The sequence below is a fragment of the Arachis hypogaea genome, chromosome 1 (assembly GCF_003086295.3).
Source record: "Arachis hypogaea cultivar Tifrunner chromosome 1, arahy.Tifrunner.gnm2.J5K5, whole genome shotgun sequence".
In the NCBI taxonomy this organism is placed as follows: domain Eukaryota; kingdom Viridiplantae; phylum Streptophyta; class Magnoliopsida; order Fabales; family Fabaceae; genus Arachis; species Arachis hypogaea.
In genome coordinates this window covers 1833135-1859754 of record NC_092036.1, presented here as the reverse complement: position 1 = coordinate 1859754, position 26620 = coordinate 1833135, and the positions used below count along the sequence as shown (strand labels likewise).

Below are 26620 nucleotides of genomic sequence, written 5' to 3'. Positions count from 1 at the left end.
CGGGTGGCTGTTGGAACTTCCAAGAGGAGAGGGAGTGAGGGGATTAGGGGACAGATTTGAGTTTTTTGAGTGAGAGATGAAAGAAAGAGAAAGGGGATTTGGGTAGGGCTGGAAATCTATACCCTACTCGCGGGTATCCAATTTGGACCGACCTGTTCGGGAAGGGTACGGTTTCGGAGTATACCCTACCCGCACCCCTAATATATTATATAATATATATGTAAAAATGTATATAGTGAAGAAAGTGAGTGTTGAACTCACAATCTTTTTCTTATAAAAAATTGAAATAACTGCTAAACTAGTTGATGATCATATTATTTGTAATTTTATGTTAGATTTCTTTAAGATTTTATTATTTTTAATTTTAGTTTGAATTTAATTTTTTATTTTTTATTTTATTAATATGTATGAAATTTGAAATGGTTGAATTTTATATTTGCTTGAATTTTTTATTTTTCTGCGAGTATGGTCGGGTATGGTAGGATTTAGAACTTTAGGGTGCGGGTAGGGTTAGGGTTGAGAAATTTTAAACCCGTGGGTAGGGTAGGGTAGAATTTTAAAAAAGTTTTCAACTCGCGGGTAGGGTTAGGGTAGAGTCCAAACCCTACACTACTCTACCCATTGCCAGCCCTAAATTTGGGTTTCACATTTCAACGTTTTTGAAGAGAGGAAAGAATAAAAATTTCAAAACGACGCCGTTTCTCTTTCTTTTTTCTGACGTCAAAACGACGCCATTTCTGAGGGGTATGACAAAACCGAACCTTTAGAAAATTTGTCCGATTCTGCCGGTTCACCTGTTAACTGTCGATTCTGTTAATTTTTAAACTAGTTTTTGCAGCTCTAGAGTCAACCGGACCGACCACATGATCGGTTCCCAATTAATCTGGTCAAATCGGTTAGTCTGGTCCAACTTTCAAAACATTGCTTGATATCTATTTCCTTTTGGCATCCTCTATATATATTTATATGATGGATATATTGGTGGCTAAGAGAAGGGGGTTGAATCTTGGCCTCTTTTGACTTTTGCTTTCAAACTAGAATTCTGCTAAGATATTTCAAGTAACAAACAAGAGACACTTTGGTTTTGTCTCTTGACGTGGTAGGAGCTAAAGTACAGAACCAGAAATAGAGAAAAGAAGAAGAAGTAACATGGTCATATATCCTGATTCGGCTACTCAGTGTAATATAGCCTACATCCAATCTCTATCACAACAATGATAAAATTTCACTATCTTTCAACAGAATTACATTCACTAATTCTCCCTAAGATTCTAATCAATCCTAGCTAGGACAAGTCCAGTTTCTAACTCAAACCATACTTGACTAGAAACTCACCATAGCTTTCAATAGCAAAGTGCTAACCCAACTTGTAAAGAAATTCTCTTAGGATCATGACAACTAAACAAAAACTTACAAAAATTTTCTGAAATAAACACATGGCTTTTTTTCCAAGTCTAACTCTCTTGCCTTTTTCCACTCAATAACTTTTTCTTAAAAATCTCACTGTTATGCCTTTTACCATTGAAAACAAAGAAATACTAGATTGAGAAAATGAGATATTTAATGAGAACCATGAACAAGAAGAATGAACAGCTCAGTGAGCTACGAGAATTCAAACGTTGTGCTCTCACTCCTTACTCCAATCCTTGGTCGTTTTCCCCTTTAATAGAGGAGTGAAGCTTCCAAGACTTGAAACTTGCTTTAGCACTTGTTTGATATTTTTTCCCAAAAATCAAAATTACAGCTGCATGACAGAAGAGAGATATGGTAGAATCAGTGACCGAATCAAACATACAACTATACCTATTATCTTTTCTTTCAACATTTCTCATCTTGCTTGTTGAATATGAATCGTGTATTCTTGCTTTGCTTGTAAGTCAGATTATTGAGCGTTGATTTACAGCAGAGCTCCATGATCTTTAGTATTTTCAGCTTTTTATTTTTATGCTTGCAAAGAAAGAATTTTTTCATCGAGTTTCAATAAAATACAAATCTAGAAATACATCTCTGGTAATGTTTCAGAAGTGATGCTTGCTTTTGACCCTAGCCTCTTCGACTTCCTTATTCTTTGATTCGATTGGTAATCCACTTTTGATTTCTTAATTTTGCCCTAACACAGAGCTTTTCCTTTTTCTTGTTTTGCTTTAGAAATCCTGTGGAGTTGAAAGAGAAAGAAGAGAGAGTTTGGTTTTGGTAGCATCGAGTTTTTCAAATGAAATGGGATTCAATTTCTCTAGTTAACACCAAGTTAATGGGTTTGAATATGGACCACCATTTAGGCTTATTTATGTTCTTGGACCAATTTGCTTTCTTCCCTTCTTTCTTTGTATTTCAACCACTTAATCTTTGGATCAAAAGTGATGGTATTAATACTTTGTTTACCTAAATCATTCTTGGGCTTGTATTCATGTCTTTTGGGCCTAGTATGATTAAATTATTTCCTGCACACTAAACAAAATAAATTACACATACAATTGGCTTTTAACCCATTAGTAATGTTTAATCATCATGTTAAAATATTGTTAGTTTTTCAAACTCAGCATATATGTATATATATCTCCTTTGTTTCTTGTAATTTACGTTTTTACCTTGATCATTTTTCGAGCGCAACGCAATTCTCATTTTTACCTATCTTTTCTTGCAAGGCTCCTAGATAAATTATCTTTACTATATATGTATGTTTTTTGCTTTTAGACGTCGTAGCATCTCACCATCTCTAATTTACGATTATAGCATAAGACTTTGTGTGGTAGGATGTTACAACACTTGTATGAAAAATAATTTCATATTTGCCAACTGTTGGATATATATGTGTCACCTATTTGTATATAGATTCTCATAGTTCACCAAATGTGATATTTTTTGTGAATTGCCTCTGTTTGCGATAGCCAAGCTAATCACTTTTTCAAAAGAGGAATTTTTTTTTTCCTTTGAGAAGTGTTGCAATTGAAAACGTGGACATTAATATGACGAAAGTATTTCCTCAAGGGAAAGTGGTTAAGCTTTACTATCACAATCCAAGATACTTTGTCGAAAAATAATTTTATATTTGCCAATTATTGAATATATAAGACACGCTATTGGTATATAAATTATCATAGTTCACCAAATGTAATACACTTTGTTAATTGTCTTTGTTTGGGATAGCCAAGCTAATCTCTTTTTCAAAAGAGGAAAATTTTTCCTTGAGGAAGTTTTGCAAATAAAAACATGGGACATTAATACAACGAAAGCATTTTTTGAGGAAAAAATTTTCCTCAAAATAAAATTGATTAAGCTTTACTATCGCATTCGAAGACAATTGAACGAAAAATATTTTCATATTTGCCAACTATTTAATATATAGGTCACCTATTTGTATAAAAATTCTCATTCCCAAATTTGATATATTTTGTTAATTGGCTTTGTTTGCGATAGTCAAGCTAATTAGTTTTCCAAAAGGAAAAAACTTTTTCTTGAAAAAACATTGCAATTAAAAACGTGGATGTTAATTACGAAAGCATTTTTTCAAAAAAAAAAATTCCTCTAAAGAAAACTGATTAAGCTTATTATCACAATCAAAGACACTTGAACAAAAAATAATTTAATATTTGTCAACTATTGAGTATATAGGTCACCTATTTGTATATAGATTCTCATAGTTCACCAAATGTGATATTTTTTGTCAATTGCCTTTGTTTGCGATAGCCAAGCTAATCACTTTTCCAAAAGAGAAAACTTTTTCTTAAAGAAGTATTGCAATTAAAAATGTAGACGTTAATATTAAAAAATCATTTTTTCATGAAAGAGTTTTCCCCTAAAGTAAAGTGATTAAGTTTTACTATCGCAATCGAAGACACTTGAACGAAAAATAATATACCAATTGTTGAATATATAGGACATCTATTTATATATAGATTCTCATAGTTCATATTCTTTGTAATTGACTTTGTTTGCAATTTCCAAACTTTTTATCGAAAGATGGAATTTTTTCCTTGGAGAAGTGGCGCAACGTGATTAGTAATACTACAAAATCATTTCTTCAACAAAAAGATTTTGTCTAAGTCAAAGACACTTTGAAGGAAAATAACTTCATATTTAACGAATAATAAAATATATAAGTCACCTATCTATATATAGATTCTCATATCTCACAGAATGTGATATTCTTTATAAGTTATTTTCGTTTGTGTTAGTTAAGCTAATCACTTTGCTAAAAGAGAAAAAAAAAATTTCTTGAACTGTTGTAATTAAAAACGTAGACATTATTATTAGAAAAACATTTGGTCAAGAAAAATTTTTTCTTTAAAGGAAAAATGAGTAACCTCTAATATCTTTCTCAAAGACATCTGAACGAAAAATAATTTCATATTTTCATCGATTGAATATATAGGTCACCTATCTATATATAAATTCTCATAGTTCACCGAATATGATCTTTAGAATTGCCTTCGTTTGCAATAGCCAATCTAATCACTTCTCCGAAAGTGTAAAACTTTTTTCTTGAAGAAATGTTGCAATTAAAAACGGCGACATTAATACTACATTTCTTCAACAAAAATTTTCCTCTAAAGCGTAAATGATTATATTTTACTATCGCAATCAGAGACGCTTGAACAAAAATAATTTCATATTTGATAAATATTAGATACATAAGTTACTTATCTATATATAGATTCTCATATTTCACAAAATGTGATATTTTTTTGTCAATTGTCTTCATTTGCGATAGCGAAACTAATCACTTTTGTAAAAGAGAAAAATATTTACTTAAACAAGTGTTGCAATTAAAAACATGGCATTATTCTTAGAAAAGCATTTGTTCAAGAAAAAAATTTTCTCTAACAGAAAAATGATTAAACTTTACTATCTCAATCAAAGACACTTGAACGAAAAATAATTTCATGTTTTTCAACTATTAAATATGTTCATCACATATCTACATATAGATTCTCATAATTTAGCAAATGTGATATTCTTTATCAGCTACCGTCATTTGCAATGGCCAAATCATGACATAGATATTACGAAAGTATTTCTATAACAAAAATTTCTTTTCATAAGCAAAAATAGTTAAGTTTCACTATTGCTATCGAAGGTAGTTGAATGAAGAATAGTTTTATATTTACTAACTATTCAATGTCTCTGTCACTTATCCATATATAGATCTCACAATTAACAAAATGGGAGGTTCTCTAATAGCCAATTGTCATCCTATGCAACATCCAAGCCAATCTTTTCACAAAATTGGAGAACTTTTTCCTAAAGAGATGCTATCGTAAAGAATTTGGACAGAGGTTACAACAATATTTTTTTGCTAAACGGTTTTCTCTCTACTGAAAAAGATTAACCTTGACTATTGCAATATAACACAGTTGAAAGAAAAATAATTTCACATTTGTAAATGATTCAATACATGCATCACCTCCTCTATATATAGATTCTCATTGTTCATGAAATCGAAATTGTTTGTTTGCCAATTGCCATCAATTGCGGTAACCAAGTTAATCATTTTTCCAGAAGAAGTTCTACAACTAACAATTTGGCCATAGACATTGTGAAAACATTTATTCACAAAAAAAAAAAACAAAAATTTACCAAGATTCACTATTGCAATGAACTTAATTGAATGAAAAATATTTTCATATCTACCAAATATTCAATTTATCTGTCATTTATCTATATACATATTCTCATATTCAAAAACATTTGTGTTCTTTATTAGCCAATTGTCATTGTTTATCATAGTCAAGTTAATCATTTTCTCAAATGAGAACTTTACCCTAGAAATGCTCCATTTCAAATTTGGACAGATATTTTAGTTAGAAAGTTCTCTATAGAAAAATTATTAACCTTGACTATTACAATAGAAGAGTTTTAAAAGAAAACTAATTTTACATTTGTAAGATGCATGTATCGCCAGTCTATATATAGATTCTAATAGTTCACAAAACATGAAATCGTTTCTTCACCAATTGCTATCGTTTGCAATAGACAAGCTCATCATTTTTCCAAAAGAGGAGAACTTTTTTCTTGAAAAAGTGCTACAATTAATAATTTGCACATAGATAAGAAAAGTTCTTCTTTGAAGGGAAAATGATTAAATTTCCCTATCGCAACCGAAAACACTAGAACAGAAAATAATTTCATATTTGCCAACTATTCAATAGATGCGTCACCTATCTATGTATAGATTATCATCATTCATTAAATGTTATATTCTTCTTAAGTCAATGTGGTTCTCATAAGTTTTCCTTGCAACAAGTCCATACAAGACAAAACAAATCATTGGAAAAAATTTGATGCAATCTGGTTGAATGTGTAAGAAACTTACAAACTTCATGCTACTTTAAAATGAAAGTTTGCAGTAACTAGGAGGCATATAATAAAATTTGAATTCTGGCTTTCAGGACTCAAGTGAGTTTCTGCAACCCATCATGCCATTCAAAATACATGTTGTTTAAATTATACACTATGCATATATACTGTTGCCATAGTTCTAAAACATTAAATTTTTGTCATGCAAATTCCTACGTTTTGGTATATAGATCAGCAAGAAGCTTGGCAATATAGTTAATTTAGTTTGTGATATGCAGTTATCGGAGGAAGTATCTTGTAGTGAAATGTCCTCACATTCTCATAAATTTTACCTTAGGAATGTAAGGTTGCTTTATCTGGTAAGTAGTCTAAACATACATTCCCAGATAAGATGCATTTCTAAAAATGAAATTTGTGTATTTGTATTTTCACCGTGACCCAAAGGAAAGTTGGATTGCCAGGAGAAAGATAATCCTTTTTTTCTATGTAAATGACTGAATTACCCTTGTACTATAAATCTTTGCCTGCCTGACTGCCTCCCACAGTCCCACCAGACCACCATCAGCTCCCATTGTTTTGGCATATGGGTAATTGTGAAAAAATACACTATATTCCCAAGAATGCTATTAGAAATCCAGACACCTGTTATAGTTATACTCATTGTTGGGAAAGCTAATCTTCAGATTTGTTTTCCCGAATAGAGAATTCTTAAGAAAATAAAGATAATTCCAACAAACGCATGCCTCTTATATGCAACCCAGATAGAAATCAATAAATCATGATGTTGTGATCTCTCGTATTGATCTAGCATGACAAGAACAATTAATAAAAACTTTTCCATGCATCAACAAGCAGAGGGGAATGAATTTGGGGGAGAATAAGAAAATTTTAGGAGATGCTGCTAAAATACTTCATACAATACATACATAAATACATATACAATACACATTTAGAATATAATTCTCATTTGGGAGGGTTGCGGATCTCTTGTATTTGAGGGACTTGCATATAAAAATTGAGTGTAATTACTAATTTCTATGTAATATTAAAATCCCTTCTACACAGACATCCAATTAAAAACTACTTTTATATACGTGGTAACACTTCGTTAGAGAGAGAGAGAGAGAAGAAAAGAACGAAGGAAAATGTTGGTACCAGATGAGTAGTTCCTGCGAAAGAAGATTGAATATGAAACCATAAGAGTGATCCACAATCTCCTACAAACAAGAGTAAGCCGCTACGTCGCTTCACAACGATCATGCCTAAATTGAAACAATCATCAAACAGCGTAAGCCCGAGAAATAATATATCAAAAATAGCATTAATCGAAAACCAGAACAGAATATAAGAATTGAATGCTCGTTCTAGGTTTCGGTAGGTCAAAATAGTGCCCTAGGTCAAAGATTTTAGTCAAAATTGTTTTAATTTCCAGCAATAAATAACAGCAAAATGAACCTGCTTAACTTACAAGTAGCGTATTGCAATCTCGGAAGAAGAATTAGAAATTAATCATCTTCGTCTTCGTCGTAATAATAGTAATAATCGAGAGGGGGAGGAGAGAAACAGAGGAAGGTCCAAAGGAAGAGAGCGAAACGACCGAATTGGTGGAGAGGGAAACAGCAAACGAGATCCAAGAGCTGGCTGCTGCTGACGCGATCATTGTCACTGATGCACGACGCTCGCTGCCATGCTTCTGCTGACACGTGTGCCACTGACACCGCTATCAAGCTGTTCAACACCATTGGGATTCAGTTGAGCTTAATTTCTACTCCGATTCAAATTCTGTTCAGGTTAAGTTTCAATGCATCAACTTCAACTGAGTTCTCTTTTTCTTTTCTTTTTTGTAGAACGAATCACATTGAAAAGACCGATTTGTGACTTCTGTCCTATGTACCGCTTTGCTTGGTATTTTTCTTCTTCTTTTTTTTTCCCCCTATGGTTTGGGCTTTCAAGTTGAGAAGGCACCCGAAGTGATTTCATCTTTCGGGACGTCATTTGTTTTGTTAAATGTTCAAAGAAAAAAAAGGCTAAAGGCGATTGCCCTGCTATAGAAGGATAAAATCTGTCAATGAGCCTTAGTTCAGATGACATATTTTCTCCTTTTCACTTCTAAAGTCTAGGGTTCAAATCTTAGAAATTGCAATTAAGAAAAAAATTTGGTAAATGATACGAAGAGTATGTGGATATATTGTCTACTTAGAATTGTGAGTTGTTCACTCTATTGGAATACCTACCTATTGATATGGACGATATAGTTCGGCCACTATCCCTATAACCTTTTAATTTTTTCTTTTTTAGTATTCTGATATACTGACTTGAACATTAAAATACCTTTTATAAGTGTTCTAGCTTGCTGTGTTCTTTCAGATTGACGTATAGCTCAAGGGAATCTGTTAGCGACAGTGGAGGATGAGCTATAACTCAGTTGCATCTTCACGAACGGAACATTTGGCACCGAAAGTTATCTAAGCCCACCATTATTACTTCTACTTCTCCTATTTGCAGGTACAGTTGAGATGACTGATAACGGCATACCTCAGATGTCACCCACTGAGCTGATAGCTAAGAAAGAGGAACTTCAAGTCGAGGTCTAAAGAATGGCCAAACTCCTGGCTTAGCACCAAAACGGGAAAAATAACAGAGAAAACCACAAAAATGCCAACTGCTTAAACTCGGGATATCAGCCCCTTCAAACTAGTTGGCCCGAGGAAGCAACACCGTTGAAAGCGAAGTTGACGATATCCAACCCCTTCTCTGAAGACATGATGAAATTGCAAATGCCAAAAGGCTTTACCTTACCCACTACATTGAATCGATATGAAGGGTTCGGTGACCCACATATTCACATCACTAAATATCAATCCATGATGTTCTAAATGGTGCTTCTGATCTTATACTATGTCGATCTTTAACTACTTTTTTAGATGGAGCTGCTTTACTTTAGTTTTTTAGTTTGTCTACAGGTTATATTCCGAGTTTTGAGGAATTTTTCGAAGCCTTCACAAACCATTTTGTTGCCTCTAAAATATACGTGCATGGCTAAGAGTACCTCAATTCCATCAAACAAGGTCAGCATGAAAGCCTGAAAGACTACATGATTAGGTTTGCCAAAGCAGCCATGAAGATACCTAACCTCAACCTAGACGTTCATTTACATGCACTAAAAAGCAGCCTACGTCCTGGAAAATTCCAAGAAACCATAGCAGTAGCAAAACCAAAGATCCTAACCAAATTTCGAGAAAAAATCGCAAGTCAGATTGAATTAGAGAAATTTCGCAAAGCTTGGAAGGTAGAAAAACAACAACAACTTCACTGAGAAGATGAGAGACATCATAAAACCCAGACGGCCGAGACAGTAGAAAACTATTCAAGCTGACCCCCAAGTTTGACACGTACACACAATTCAACACCAAAAGGGAAGACATCATATAGGAGATTCTCCACACTAAGCTCATCAAACCTCCGAACAAGGCGGGGACATATCAAGATTAGAAGTATGTGGACAAATCAAAACATTGTGCTTTCCACCAGAAGTTCGGACACGCCACTGACGAATGTGTGATTGTGAAAGACTTACTTGAAATGCTAGCTCGCCAAGGGCTTCTTGACAAATACGTAGATGGACGCATCCGAAAAGAAGACGGAGTGCTCTAACCATCACACAAGATGAACAACCAATCAAACGCAACCAAAGACAAAGGCAAATGGACGACTTACCATCAACCATCACAACTCTGAGGTGTCATAAATTGTATATCTGGAGATTTTGCAGGTGGTGGCAACACAAGCTCGACAAGAAAACAAACCTACCGAGCAATGTTAGCAGTAGAAGGAACAAAAAGAACGAACATGATAAGCTGTGATATAGCTACCATAACTTTCACACAATCCAATCTTCATTCGTCCAAATCAAACTTAGATGATCTGGTGGTCATCTCAATAAAGGCAGGCGATCTATTGGTAAGAAAAGTTTTATTTGACCCAGGTAGCAGTGTTGACGTATTATTTTATTCTACTTTTTAGAAAATGAAGGTAAGTGATAAAGCCATGTAGCCCTCATCTAGTGACCTGATAGGGTTTTCAAGAGAAAAAGTACTTATCCTTGGGTATGTGTGGCTAAAAACAATGCTGGGTGAGCAACTCGAATCAAAGACAATAGATATTCAATATTTGATTGTAATATAAAATAATTCTCGGTAAACCATCCCTGAACTCTTTTGGTGCTATAGTCTCTACTGTGCATTTGTATATTAAGTTTCATGTATAGGATGATATAATTGCTATAGTATATGCCGATCATAAAAAGGTTAGACAATGATGTAATGCAAGCCTCAAGCAAAGCCCAAACAAAACTACTTACACAGAACATGTTCAGGTTGTATACCACACAGATCACGCACCATCACTTTTGGAACTGGACCCCGTACCGACCTTTATGAGATACCGTTACCAATGAATGACCTACAAAAGGTACCTCTAATTAATTATCCAAAATGTTATACATACATTCAAAATGCTCTCTCTACAGGTGATCAGTTGCGACTAATTTCCTTACTACAAGATAATCTGGACCTCTTCGTTTGGATACCAGTAGACATGCCAGGCATTGACCCTGAAGTTCGACCTATAACGCAGAAAAAATGCAATATGGGTACGAAAAAATGGGCAGCATCTATGGAAGAAACAAAAAAGTTATTGGCAGCAGGATTCATCAAGGAGATTAGATTCACCACTTGGCTCTCAAATGTGGTAATAGTAAGGAAAAGCTTAGGTAAATGGTGCATGTGCGTCGACTTTACTAATCTCAACAAAGCATGTCCTAAAGATGCATATCTATTACCTTGCATAGATAAACTTGTGGATAATGCATCCGATTTTAATAGCTTGAGCTTCATAAATGCATATTCTAGATTTAACCAAATCCAAATGCATCCCACCGATCAGGACAAAACAACTTTTATCACTGAATTCAAAAACTTTTATTATAAAGTAATGCCGTTTGACCTTAAGAATACAGGTGTCACATATCAACAGTTGATGGACAAGGTCTTCCAACAACAAATAAGACGAAACATGGAGGTATACGCGGATGACATGGTCGCCAAGACACCCAAAGGGGGTTCCCACCACTCTAATCGCTAAATGAAAAAGATCTCATGTAACCTCTTGTGAAAATAACAAGTGTGTAGTGAGGTTTTTTTTTTGCATCCTTAATTCCTTATAGTTATAGTGACTACAGATATGACATATTCTTATTGCAGGTTTTTCATTTCAGTTGCCACTACAAATGGATTTAATTAATGCGTGTAATTAAAGATAAAAATTTATATGTAGTTATTTTTATGTAAAATTAATAATTGAAAAAACAAAGTCTAGGAGATATAAGCTAACTATAAGTCAACCTCCTTTTATTTCTAATTTTAAAATTTAAAAAATTAAGTTAGTAGAAATTTTTTTTTGTAATAGACCTTTTTTTCAACTAGTTGGCAGGAGTTGGCTTCACCCCTAGTTAGTTATCCAGCAAAATTGGAACTTCGCTAGAGAGACAATGAAAAATTTTAATAATGTGTACAATGGGCTGTATCTCATGTGCAATTACTATAACGATGCATAAAATATGCTTCATTGAACACTTATTATTTCGTAGATGAGACCTAATTAAGATTACACATTAGCATACTTTTTAATAGAGTGTATTCGGGTTTTAAGTTTTGACAATGTCAAGTAGCGAATAAGAACTCTTAAAAATATTGGATATATGAGTGTATAGTGTATATAAATTTGTGATGTAATGCCTAAAACTAAAAGAGTACTACTACACATATAAATCTTTTTGGCATATAAGTTATACAAGTCACTTACATAACGTGCGCGTAAAATCACGTTGTTTCTCTTTGCATCCCGCGTTCCTCCTCCTCCTCTTCCTCTTCCTCTTCCTTCTTCTCCTCCTTTTTCTTTGCGTTTCTCATCCTTTTTCTTCGCGTGTTTCATCTTCGTCGTCTTTTTTTTATTACTGTTGTTGTTACAATATTTTTTCCCCTCTTTCTCTTTCTATATATGATTATATTTTTTATCAAATCATTAAAGATTTTATCTCAAAATATTGTATGATTTGAATATTAATGTAGTACATTCATCAATGAAAAAGGAGATAAAAGATGCCTTTTTAAAATTTTAGTAAGGATATTTTTGTTTATCAATTATTACAAAACATCTTTTTTATTAAGAAAAAAAGATCTTTTAAAAAAAGATGTAAATTGTAGTTTTTCAAAAAAGATATTTTTTTATTATTTTTACTTTTACTACTAAAAATTTGTCAAACACACTAAAAAATAAAAAAGATCTTTTTCATTTAAAAAAGATTTTTTTATCAAAATAATGGAACCCAAACAAACACTTAGTTAAATGAATGTAAATTCATCCTTTTTCAAGTAATTTTGCAGCATTATGTGTTTCTTCTTCTTCTTTGTTTGATTTTTTTATTTTTATTCTTGTTAAAAGAGTAAAACAAGAAGAAACTTGAGAAGGTCAAATAAAAAGAAAAAGATGAATAAGAAAAAAGAAGAAGAAGATAGTGATGATGATGAAAAGAAGAAGCAGCAACAAAAGATGAGGAGGGAAAAGAGGAAGAGTTTTGAATTATGCAGAACTTATCAACACATATACACCAAAAATTCTTAAATAATACACTCGAATATATTCGTATTACACCTAAATATCTTCGTGTTACATCCAAATTTACTGCAAATACAGAAAAATGTTTCCTCTAATGCTGCATCTTTGTCTTCTTCTTTTTTCCTTATTTCTTTCTTTCTTTTTGTTGAATGAATGTAAAGTCATCTTCTTCCAAATAATTTTGTAGCATTATGTGTTTCTTCTTCTTCTTTGTTTGATTTTTTTTGTTTTTATTCTTGTTAAAAAAGTAAGACAAGAGGAAACTTGAGAAGATAAAAAAAGATGAATAAAAAAATGATGATGATGATGAAAAAGAAGAAGAAGAAGAAGAAGCAGAAGACAACGAGAAAGGAGAAGAAGAGTTTTGAATTATGTAAAACTTATTAGTACACATACACCGAAAATTCTTAAATAATACACTCAAATATTTTCGTTTTACACCCAAATAATATATTCGTGTTATACCCAAATTTGCTGCAATACAGAAAAATAATTTCTTTAATGCAGAACTTTTACATTACATTCAATTCAAATCATCAACGATAAAACATTATTCACCTACAGAATCATAAACTACTAATGATAAACTACACATCTGCCACTTGATTGGATTCAAAATAATAATCAATTTCGTACTGGTTCAATTGACAATTTGAACTTGAATTATTCATTATATTCAACAAGATAACTGATTATGGAGGAGAATGAGGAAAAGGAAGGAGGGGAAGAAATTCCAATGAAAAAGGAGGAAGAGGAAAAGAAGGTGGTGTTTAGTGACCACAATAACGAAAGAGAAAAATAATGAAAAAGAAGAAGAATAGGAAAAACGTACACACATGAATATAAATGACTTGTATAGACTTATATAAAAAAATGACTTGTACGTGGAGAATAATTAAAACTAAAAACTGCCCAATCCATTTGAAAAAAAACACACTTGTTATTTCCACACGTCACCACATATGTTCTACAAAAATAGAAGATTTTGATTCTTCTACAGCAGAACAACCGCCAATAAAATATCCTATAGGAGTAATGACCTGTCACGTTGGCCGTTAAACTAGGGATATCTAAAGTAGGTAACTCTTCAAAGTTCAAACACACATATTTAGTAAAAATCATATTTAATTTCTTTTTATTTTAATTCACACACCAACTTAGTTGCTCTGAGTTAAGATTCAGATTCAGATACTCTGTGATGTTGACTGGTAAAAACAAATTCAAACTACTCTACTGTAAATTATGCAAATAATAAAATTCTATTTCCTTAAACACCAAATGGGTATTGAGTATGAAGAAAGGGAACACCAAAGATTCTACTCTTAACACTAAATATATGTATAAGTATATTTATCTTGCATTAATATGTGGGGAAAAAATAACACCCCCTATAAGAAATTATACAAAATATATCAAGTTGGGTGGTAAAACACAAGGGTAATACAACAACAACGACAATACTAGGGAGCCAAAAAAGGGGGCAAAAATATGGCAAAAGCATACTCAGGTCAGGAGACATCATTTCTTAATCTCTCAACATTTAAGTTTCCTGATTAGTATCAAGAGATATGTACATTAGAGATTGAATGCTAATCAGTTCTCTTCTGATCGAGTAACATTATCTCCATTTGGATTGTTGCTAGAAGAAGATGCTGCTGAAGGGTTTGGTGAAGAAAATAAACCATTGAAAGGCCATGGAAAGGAGAATCTTCTACTCCCACTTGCATTTCTTCCTTCAATATCCCCATCAACATTGTCATGTCCAGTATTTTCATCCTCCCTTTGATTACTGCTAGTCCTCAAGGATGCATCCGGTTCGCGCTTAGATTCATCAGCGGGCAACTGATACCTGCAAACCGGACAAGAACTATGGAGCTCCAACCAAGGAAGGATACATCCACTATGAAACATATGTTTACAGGGCATCTGTTTGGCTTCAGAACCAACTTCAAGATCATCAAGGCAAATAGAACATTGCATATTCTCGTCAATTGTCACGGTAGGCAATGCTTCGATGGCCTCCTTCTGCGCAGGTGGAGTTCCGTGCCTATTGGGATCATTCTCGGCCAAATGCTGCAACAGTAAATCCAAACCAGGACCAATGAAATAGTCACCCAGAGAACCAATGGGTGTATGATTATCACCTTGACCGCGGTTCCAGTCATAGGAACCTTGAACAATAATAGTTTGATTAAAAGGATTGATCAAGATTACACGCTCTCTGTCTCTTTCTCTTTCTCTTTCTCTTTCCCTACCATTGCCATCACCATCAGTGTTCTCATTCAGTTCAGATGCCAGGCCAGCTCTAATGCCTTGGAGCAATTGAAGTATGGTAGCTGAGCTTCTCCTTCTTCTCCGAAGGATAGACTCGAGCTCACGATCATATTCATTTTCTCCACCAAGGCGCGCAAAAGCATTACCATTATCGTTGCTGTTACCATTACCATTATTTGTAGCATTACCATTATTACCACTACCATTATGATCATCATGGTTGTCGTTATCATCATCATCGAGCTCTAATCGCCTAGGCCTTCGACGATTATGCGGATTGCTCAACATGCCTAACAATATGGGAGCCCAAAGGGAAAGTGTCCGGTCAGGGCCGAAATCAGGAGCTTCCAGCATATTGCTAACAGTAGTGGTGTTACTCATTTCTTCAACAAACCCACTCTGGCATAATGGGCATTTGATCTCGCCTTCAGTTATGGGATTCACCATTTGTGAGCACATATGACACCAATACCTTGCCGCCATTGCTTCTTCCATTCTCAATTATTTCTCCTCCAAAGATCACAAATACTTTGTGTATTCCTGAAGCATCAAGCCAACATAACTATGAACCAAAACCCAGACCAAAAAAAGCCTAAACTAATTCAATCAATGATTTTACTACCAATCTTTCCGTTGAAATGGAACTTTTTCTTTTAAGTGGAACCCCAGAACTTTGGTATATACTTTTCTCAGGTGAATGCTTAAATTAGTCCCTCAAATCTCAACCACGAGCCAAATTGGTTTATCAGATTTAAACTAAGAATCTCTTTGTTCTTTGGTTCACTTTAAAAAAGAGAAAGAGAAAGCTTGACATAAAACCCCAACCAATCTAAAATTCTCACATATCAAATCATCAAAGCAAAACTGAAAAGAGAGAAAGAGAAGGAAACATCAACATACCAAAAAGAAAAAATGCTGAATCAGAAGCAGCAACAGCTACAATTTCTTGTTGAAAGATGGTATTGGTGCGAATTGCGAAAACAAAAAAACTTCTGTTCATAGGAAAGAAATGTTAAATACGAAATAAAAGAAGCGAAAGAAATAATAATAATAATAATAATAATAATAATAATAATAATAATAATAATAATAATCATAATTCTTAAAATTGAAAGAATGATCTGGAAGCATTCATAAAATCTAAGGTTTGACTTGATCAGAACACGACACTGAAAAATTAATAAATAAAATACAATGCAATTTTGCTTTTGTCGTTAACAGTTAAAAATGCATGAGAAGGAAAATGAATTAAATTAATATCAAAAAAGGAAAAAAACATAGGGATGAAGATGACGAAAGAAAACCATACCAAAAGCTTTTCAATTTGATTATTCTTTGGGGTTTGTGGGTTTTGCGAGAAAAATTCAATCCCAGAAAGAAAGAATTTGGCCAAGTCTCTGTATGTTACCGTATTAAGACTTGCCCAATGCCAACCGTGACTTTCTTTGTTTTTAAGTAAAAAAAATATACAAATAGAAAAAAGAAAGAAAGTTAATAGATAATGATAATTTTTGCACGGAAATAAAGTGTTATTTTTGTTCCTTTTCCTTTTCTTTTTTAACTATTTGATTCTTTGCTCCGTTTATTTGTCCGAATTTCTTGAGCGCTGTTTGATTAGTGTTGGTTCTTGGTTGGCATCATCTTGTTTAGTTGCATTGACTAACTTTGTAAAAAATGCATCGTCACCATAATAAATAGCTCATGTTTGTCTATTAATTTCTACCTCGCTTTATACTACATATATGTTAACAATATTTGATAGCTTAAAAAATCTTAATTCAATATAATAGTCATTCTTATATGAATTTTAGAGTAAAGTATTGTTTTTGTCTCCAACGTTTGGGGTAAGTTTTAAAGTTATTCAGAGTTGACGACGGGATAAAATTGAGACGATTTTGAAATGTTAGGGACTTAAATCGGACGAAAATGTTAGGGACAAAAACGATACATAAAAATAAATTTTAATTTAATTTTATCTTTTAATAATATTAATTTTTTACTGTACATAGTATTCCATTATTTTTTAATTACACCTAAATAAATTATACTTAATCACATTACTTCCATTTTAAATAAATATATTTTTTTACAATTTTAAAGAATTTTGATACATTAGAGACAAAAAATATAATTTATATTTTATTGAATATATAGTATTTTTTTCTTTTCTGCAAGTTTATATACTAATTATTCTACAAACATTTTATGATAACTACAAATTTTAAGAGTAAAATTATAAAAAAATTAATTTATTTAAAATGAAAGTAATATGATTAAGTGTAATTTACTTAAATGTGATTAAAAAATAATTGAATACTATGTATAGTAAAAAATTGATATTATTGAAGGATAAAATTAAAATTTATTTCTATGTATCATTTTTGTCCCCAATGTTTTCGTCATATTTAAGTCTCTAACGTTTCAAAATCGTCTCAATTTTGTCCCGCCGTCAATTATGTTAACGGATTCTCAACGGCAGGAAAACATTGAGTCAGTTTTAAAACGTTAGGGAAGCATTAATATTAAAATAAGTAACGAAAAAATCTAACTATTAAAAAAAGAGAAATATTAAATGAGTTTTTTTCGGATAAGATATAAAAAATTAATTTTATTTTTAATGCTTAAATTTAAATTTAGATTTATAATTTTGGATGTGTTTCAAAAATATTTTTTGTATAATTTAATAATTTTAGATGTGTTACAATTGAAAAAAAATTAATTTTTACGAACATAGATTTTAATAGTTTTAAAAGCGCTAATATTCAAATAAGCAATAAAAAATTCAACTAATAATAAAAAAAATTGTTGCAAACCGTAAATTTTTATGTTGGTGGTCATTTTTAATCATTCTAGAGATAAAGATTAAAAAAATAAAAGAAATAAAGAAAGAAAAAAGAAAGTAAAGAAGAAGAAAAGAATATTGATGCATACACTGATCATTTATTGTTTAATTCAAATGTTGATATAATCTTATTAAAATTTCATTTGATAATAATGATGAATGAGTTTTAAGTTAGTATATAAGTCACTCGAAATAAGAACAAAATAGTACGACTCATCTAATAATAATAATAATAATAATAATAATAATAAAATGTTAAATATGAAATAATAAATTTACCTGTAGAGAAATAATACTCTTCTATGAAAATTTTTGTCAAGAACGGTGAGAAAGAAGAAAAAAAGAACATACACGAGAGGAGGAGGGGGACGTGCAAATAAATAAAAAAAACTAATAAAATAACTATTTTGTGAAGTAGGTAGGAAGTTAGAGAAATTCTAGTATTTAAAATTTAAATTAATTTTAATTACCAACATATTTAGCTACAAATTAGAAATATCTTTTAACTAAAATTTATTTAAATAATATTATTTAAATTTAAAGGCTGAATAAAGGCTGAATTTTAAAGGACACATAGCATTTTCCGGGACTTAAATAGGACGACTAAAACATTAGGGATAACTTCCTAAATGTTGGGGACAAAAATGATACTTTACTAATGAATTTAATTTTAATATACTCTCTGTAATGGATTTATACGTGTATTTAATTATATATTAGCATATAAACAAAAATAATTATTTTTTTATTGACCACAAATAAATAATTTAAATGATTATATAAAATATTTTTATACTATCAGTATATTAAAATTAAATTTTTATTTAATTTTAATATAACATTTTTTAGGTATTTGCTGTTTTGACCTTTTATATAATGTTAAGAATAATTGCTAACCAATAATACATATTAGAAATTACTTATTATACAAGAGTATTTTAGTAAATGATGTTGTAATAAATTTTTAGTTTCTTAATGATTATACACATGACTAAAACGACAGATATTTTACCAAAAAAATAAAAAGGACTAAAATGACACCAAAGAAAATGTATTGTATATAATTCGAGAAGTCGAAATAATGGATTCTTTTTGTGAACACTAATTGACATATATTATTTAGAAATTAATTTTTTAATTATTTTTTAGTTAGTGTAGTTCACCAAAATAGGTTAATAGGATGATGTACATGGATATGAGTTCGTCCACTTTTTACATTTTACGAAAGGGTAAAAATTTATTTATAATTATTTTTTTTAAATTGATAGTAAAAAATTGTTAGATAATTTGTTAGATTTGACCAAATTATTGTCTAACTAAATTAAGACCTGCACAAAGAGCTAAATTAATTATATTATATATTATAAATTTAAAATATTATCTATATTGCTTAGAGATATATTAGATCATATATAAATTAATATTAAACTTAGAAATTAATTTATAAAAAATAGTGTACAATACATTTATTTAATCTAGCAATTTATATATGATTTGATAATATTATTATTTAACAAAAAAATATAAAGAAAAATACCGTTATAATACAGATAATAATTATATTTAACTGTTATTTTGTAATTCAATAAAATAATAATATGAATTAAATTTAATTTATTAAGAAGTTTAAAATTTTGTTTAGTATCATATCAAAATTAATTTATATTTTATAACGGTCGATGATAAATGACAATTTAAAATAAAAGTTAATTAAAAATAAATAATTATAAAAAAATTATACATAAATTAGACTATAGGTAACAAAAACATTCGATTAAAATTTATTCACTTGATTTCATATAATTACTTTTTATTTTTATTTTTAAATAGTTATTTTTGGTTTTTTTGATCATTTCTTAAGTTATATTTAAATACTACGGTACAATGATAAAAATATTAGATAAAATACAAGTATGGATATTATTAATGTTTTGATAATTAAAATTAATATTTAATTTTTTAATTTTATTTTCATAAATAATGACAATATGTATTTTTATCAATATTATTACAATTAAATGATATGAAAGAAAACAAATCGTTGAAAAAAAGAAGAAATGATATATAAGCGACAAAGATACTATATAACTTATGAATACAATTACACTAAGAAATAAAAAATTAATGAATACAATCAAACAATCACCTAATATATATATTTAGCAAATTAAAAAAAAAACTATGATCATCAATCAAATTTCAGTTGTATAAAAAATTAGCAAGAATGAAGAGGAAGAGTAGAAAGAAGTATGAAATTATGTTAGAGAATAAATAAAGAAAATGTGAAAAGTGAATTTTGACTTATATAGTAAATATTATTAATGTTTTGATAATTAAAAATTATTTAATTTTTTAATTTTATTTTTCATGAATAATGACAACATGTATTTTCAATAATATTATTACAATTAAATGATATTAAAAAAATATAAATTGTTGAAAGAAAGAAGAAGTGATATATAGGCGACAAAAATACTATATAACTCTTGAATACAATTACATAAAGAAATAGAAAAAATAATTAATACAATTACACAATCACCTAATACATTCGTTTGGCAAATTTAAAAAATACAAATAAAAACTATGGTATGGGTGAAGGATTATATTTTAATTACTCATATTACTACCCCTGCAATGACTGCTAATCTAGAATGGGTTTCACAATTACAACATTCAAATAGAATATAGAACCAGAATTTAATTCAGTCCAATTTCAATCCAAAAATAGCTACAGCAATAATCAATACTTCAATTCACGAGACAGGATAGAGTTACCTGGATGTTGGAGAAAGAGGGCAGCTTCATGATACTTCAGGATACAGAATAGCCTTTAACTTCTACCACCCACCAACTGAATACCTGCCAGAACAATGCAAAAGAAAGGACTTATGGAAGAGCATATAGAAAATTAATTGTCAACCGAAAATAAAAAGTTGCTCTAGAAATGGAGGACTCCCTGTAAAAGAAAAGTTGAACGACCAAATACAATCCATGGAATCCTGGTGCCCAAAATGTAATCGGTCACAAGAGAGCATTTTTCATTGTTTCTATGAGTGTCCAAATGTGACTGAAGCTTGAAAATGTTTAAATCAAGTTCGAGAACCATAAAAGTGGTGGATTCAGTTGGAAGAAGAATTGAGAATGGAAGAAAATTCGAATGAAAAAAGAGCAATAGCAACAAACTTTTTATGGCAAATCTAGTTAACAAGAAAGATATGGGTATTTGAAGGTAAAATCATCCCTTCAAGAACTACGATGGAGATGGCCATAAGAAGTGTGCGTGAGAGAAAATGAGACTCTTGAATTTTTCCTTTACCTCTTTAGTTTCTTTATGCTTAAGTCATTTTATTAAAATTAGAACTTTCTATTCTCTTTATTATAATTTCTGCATGTAGTATAAATTAGACCAATTTTCAATAATGAAATTATATAACTTTGATAAAATAAAATAAAATAAAATAAAAACTATGGTTATCAACTAAATTCTAATTGTGCAAAAAATTAATAAGAATGGAGAGGGAGAGGAAGAAGGATAAAGAGATATGAAATAATATAAGAAGAGATAAAAAAAATATATGAAGTAAATATTTATACAGTAAATATAAGAATGAGTGATGAGTATAAAAAGAGAAAAAAAGGAATTGAATTATAATTAAATTTATACTTATTATAAATAATTAACATTAACATTAAAAGTAATAGTGTAACTTACATAAAAATAAAGGGTAAAAGAATATAAAAATTAAGATTAAAAAAGAAGGACAAAATAATTATTTGCATCCATAAACTTTGTAAACACTAAACAAAATACCCATCAAACAAAAAAAATTAACAATATACCCCTGAAAAATAGATCGATCTCATGTGTCAAAAATATTCGAACACTAATTTTTTATTGACATTTTAATAAAATTTTCAAATGACCATCTTTTATTTCAATCTTAACTCCACTTTATCTCTTCTTTTCCAAATCTCAAATTTTTCTAACCCTTACCACTACCAATGGCTCCCCTGATTACCATTGTCTCTTCTCTCCCTCAGTCCTTCACCAGCACCGATACAATGGGCTTACTAGCTAACGACTGCACCGGTGACAAGCAACTCAAGTTCTTGATCTACGAGCAGACCGACTGGATTGGCAAAGCATCCCCTTCGTGTACGGCTCTGGCCGCCTTGAGAACCTTTTCTACATTGCCGCCGTGAACCCCAACCACGTCTTCAATGCTACTGGCGTGACCGGCAAGCCTAACGTAGATTGGTGCGAGTCTCACGAGGTGGAGACCATCCACACAAACGTGGTCGACACCCTCATCCTGGCCGACGTGTGCTGCGAGAAGGGTTTCATTCTGATCACCTACGCCATCGGGTGCATCTTCGAGTACGATTACATCCACACTCTGGGATCCGGCGTTGCCTTCAAGGAGGAGGACACTCCCAACTTCATCGGATCTTTCTGCTCAAAGACCAAAGTCATGGTATACATTTAGATCCCTCCAATCCAAACTCGCATCGCATGTTGAAATGTGTTGGACTGTGTGTTGTGGTTTATGCTAGAATTAATATATAATAAAATAATATTGTGAATTTCCTTTATAGTTTGCGTGGTAGGTGAATTGAAAGATCTATTGTGGAACCACGAGAATGTGTGCATGTTGAGAATGAGGAAGTTCTTAACTCAGGTAATGAGAGAGTTGGTGTTAGGGAAGGACTGAGAGGGGAGGAGAGACAATGATATTCAGGGGAATTACTAGTGGTGGTGAGGGCTGTGAAGTTTGAAATTTGAGAAAGAAGAAAGGAGATGTGTTGAGGTTGAAGATAAATGATAATTTAAAAATTGGTGGATTCTATGGTGTAGAAAGGAAATTGTTTCTACATGTGTATGTGTAGAAGGATAGGTGTCAATGCATTAGTAGTTTATGTTGATGGCTCTTGGATGGGGAAGAATTAATTAGAGTACACAATTCTTAATTCATTGGATCCACAAAAAAAAGAGAATGTGTGACATTATATCTGTGTCATAGAGACAACTTATTAGGTTTTTTTATTTTAATAAATTAAATAAATATTTTATTTATTAAAATAAATAATTTAAAAAATTATTACTATGTAGACGAGATATATGTATTTATAAATATAAAAATATATTTTATAAAAATATTAATAATTTAAATTAGACCAAACTCTTAAAAATAGAACATTTCAATTAATATGGAAGGTGGACGATCTTAAACGTACTACTTCCATCCACCGGCGTTTTTTATTAGAATTTACACTAAATCAATTCAAATAATAATAATAAGGCGGAATTCGAATCCCCAACACTTGCTTAAGCAAACTAGTGAGCTAACCACTAGACCAAGTTCATTAATTAGTTAGTTAAAACCGCCTATTTCTTCTATTATTTTGAAACTGCTCATCTTTTCTATTATTTGAAACTACTTATCTTTCTTATTATTTGAAATATTCTATTTTTAAGAGTTTGATTTAATTTAAATTATTAATATTTTTTATTATTTTCAAAAATTATATTTTTATATTTACAAATACACATATCTCGTTTACAGTAAGGAGATATATGAAAATTGAAAAAATACACATATCTCGATACGAATAAAATTATCTCGTTTACGGTATAAACAAGATAAGAGATGCTGATGTATCTTCCTAATAATTTTTAAAATTATTTATTTCAGAAAATAAAATATTTATTTAATTTATTAAAATAAAAAATTTCCACATATTATTTGATTTATGTTAATAAATATGTATATCACTAATCAAATTAGAATTAAGTCCATTAGATGAAAAAAATTTTGAAAAAAATAATATTTTTTAATATTAACCAAAATATTTTTCATAGAATTTAAAAAAGAAAAAAATTTGGAGACTAACTTACTTTCACTTTTAAAATTATTACTATTAAAAATGAAAGAATGTATAATTTAAGTAATAGGTAATTACTATTTATTTACTGTGGTTAACAAATTTAATTTGTTTTTATAATTATATGTCCTAAATATATTACTAATTATTTTTATATTTTTAATATTTTACATGTTTTAATTTATAAATTGAATTGATAATTTACTATTATTAAAGGTATCCCATTTTTTAGAAGAAAATATTTAACTTTGAATAAAAGACTAAATTAGAACGATATAAAATGTTTTAGACAAAAATAAAATATTTTAAATATTAAGGATAAAATTAGAACTTAGTTCAAATATTATGGAGCAAAACAATATTTTTTCAATTGTAAATTGTTATTTATTTTCAAATATTTAATAATAGGGTAAAATATACTTTTGTCCTTAATGTCCTTAATGTTCTTAATGTTTTCGATTCATTCAATTACAATTGAAAAAATATTTTATTTTTGTCTAAAACATTTTATATCATTCTAATTTAGTCTTTTGTTCAAAGTTAAATATTTTCTTCTAAAAAAATGGGATACCTTTAATTATAGTAAATTATCAATTCAATTTATAAATTAAAACATGTAAAATATTAAAAATATAAAAATAATTAGTAATATATTTAGGACATATAATTATAAAAACAAATTAAATTTGTTAACCACGGTAAATGAATAGTAATTACCTATTACTTAAATTATACATTCTTTCGTTTTTAATAATAATAATTTTAAGAGTAAAAGTAAGTTAGTCTCCAGATCTTTTTCTTTTTTAAATTCTATGAAAAATATTTTGGTTAATATTAAAAAATATTTTTTTAAAGTTTTTTTCATCTAATGGACTTAATTCTAATTTGATTAGTGATACACATATTTATTAACAATAAATCAAATAATATGTGGGAATTTTTTATTTTAATAAATTAAATAAATGTTTTATTTTCCGAAATAAATAATTTTAAAAATTATTAGAAAAATACATCAGCATCTCTTATCTTGTTTATACTATAAATGAGATAATTTTATCCGTATCGAGATATGTGTATTTTTTAATTTTCATATATGTCCTTACTGTAAACGAGATATGTGTATTTGTAAAAATAAAAATATAATTTTTGAAAATAATAAAAAATATTAATAATTTAAATTAAATCAAACTCTTAAAAATAGAATATTTCAAATAATAAGAAAGATAAGCAGTTTCAAATAATAGAAAAGATGAGCAGTTTCAAAATAGTAGAAGAAATAGGCGGTTTTAACTAACTAATTAATGAACTTGGTCTAGTAGTTAGCTCACTAGTTTGCTTAAGGGAATTCGAATCCCGCCTTATTATTATTTGAATTGATTTAGTGTAAATTCTAATAAAAAACGCCGGTGGATGGAAGTAGTACGGTTAAGATCGTCTACCTTTCATATTAATTGAAATATTCTATTTTTAAGAGTTTGGTCTAATTTAAATTATTAATATTTTTATTATTTTTATAAAATATATTTTTATATTTATAAATACATATATCTCGTCTACATAGTAATAATTTTTTAAATTATTTATTTTAATAAATAAAATATTTATTTAATTTATTAAAATAAAAAAACCTAATAAGTTGTCTCTATGACACAGATATAATGTCACACACTCTCTTTTTTTTGTGGGTCCAATGAATCAACAATTGTGTACTCTAATTAATTCTTTCCCATCCAAAAGTCATCAACATAAACTACTAATGCATTGACACCTATCCTTCTACATATGTAAAAATAATTTCCTTTCTACACCATAGAATCCACCTTAAAAATTTTATTAAAAAGTAACAAAAAATTAGAATTTTGATATTTTTGTCAATATGAAACTTATTTTTTATGGATATAACGTCAATTTTTTTTGTTTGATGTGTACTTTGGTCAGCATTACGTACTTGAGTACAAATGATTGTTTTTTCAAAAAGAATCCTATAACATTATATAAAGATAGGTTATTAAGAAAAGATAAAAATACATTTAAAATTCTATGGTATAATGCAAAGATAGAAGATTGTGTTCAAATTGTGTGAATTAGTCACTTAAAAGATGACCTGACATAATAGTACATCTAGAAATTATATATGTTGAACTCTGTTTTAATATATTACTAATAGATAATTATTAGCCAATGAGTTATAGCTCAAATAGCATAATCTTCTCATACTTAATTAAAAAGTTGCGAGTTCGAGTTTCTTGTTTTTGGTATAAAAAAAAATAGATAAACAACCTACAAAAGGGTATGGTACATATCTGAATAATAGGATAATATAAAGAAAAAATACATAATACTGTAAAATTATTAGAAAGAGAAAGAAAAGAAAATACGAGAAAAAAAAAAGCTAGAAGAAGGAGGAACACGGATTCAGACACGTTAATAGAAATACTTAAAGCGTGTATTTAATAAAACTATTAATAATATAGCGTTTTTCTTTTTTTTTTCCCTGCTCTTTAGACTGCATTCTCTAAAGAAGAGGAGTGCATGCAAGCATAATGTTAAAAACAGTTATATCTTAATTAGACTTGATTAAATATTTTATTTGATAGTAAAATTTTATTCTTATTTGAATAAGTTAAATCAGGGATAAATTTGATC

At 29.7% G+C, this 26620-nt stretch overlaps 2 protein-coding genes and 1 long non-coding RNA gene across 3 annotated transcripts; 1 reads left to right on the top strand and 2 right to left on the bottom strand.

Annotated features, from left to right (window-relative positions):
• Nucleotides 1–1126: 1126 nt before the first annotated feature.
• Nucleotides 1127–8397, bottom strand: LOC112789751 (uncharacterized). The gene is made up of 3 exons (XR_003196391.2): nt 7766–8397; nt 2383–7559; nt 1127–1744 (listed from the first exon to the last, which is right to left on the bottom strand). It is a non-coding gene; the product is annotated as an uncharacterized lncRNA (long non-coding RNA).
• A 5910-nt stretch (nt 8398–14307) lies between these two features.
• On the bottom strand, nt 14308–16717 carry LOC112789742 (E3 ubiquitin-protein ligase SIRP1). The gene is made up of 3 exons (XM_025831780.3): nt 16556–16717; nt 16147–16238; nt 14308–15786 (listed from the first exon to the last, which is right to left on the bottom strand). The coding sequence occupies exon 3, from the start codon at nt 15739–15741 to the stop codon at nt 14566–14568; it is 1176 nt and encodes a 391-aa protein (XP_025687565.1). The 5' UTR covers nt 15742–15786; nt 16147–16238; nt 16556–16717; the 3' UTR covers nt 14308–14565.
• A 5376-nt stretch (nt 16718–22093) lies between these two features.
• Nucleotides 22094–22578, top strand: LOC140175377 (bifunctional dTDP-4-dehydrorhamnose 3,5-epimerase/dTDP-4-dehydrorhamnose reductase-like). Its single transcript, XM_072203524.1, has 2 exons — nt 22094–22188; nt 22236–22578. Exons 1-2 carry the CDS (start codon nt 22094–22096, stop codon nt 22576–22578), a joined length of 438 nt encoding a protein of 145 aa, XP_072059625.1.
• The last annotated feature ends 4042 nt before the right edge of the window (nt 22579–26620 follow it).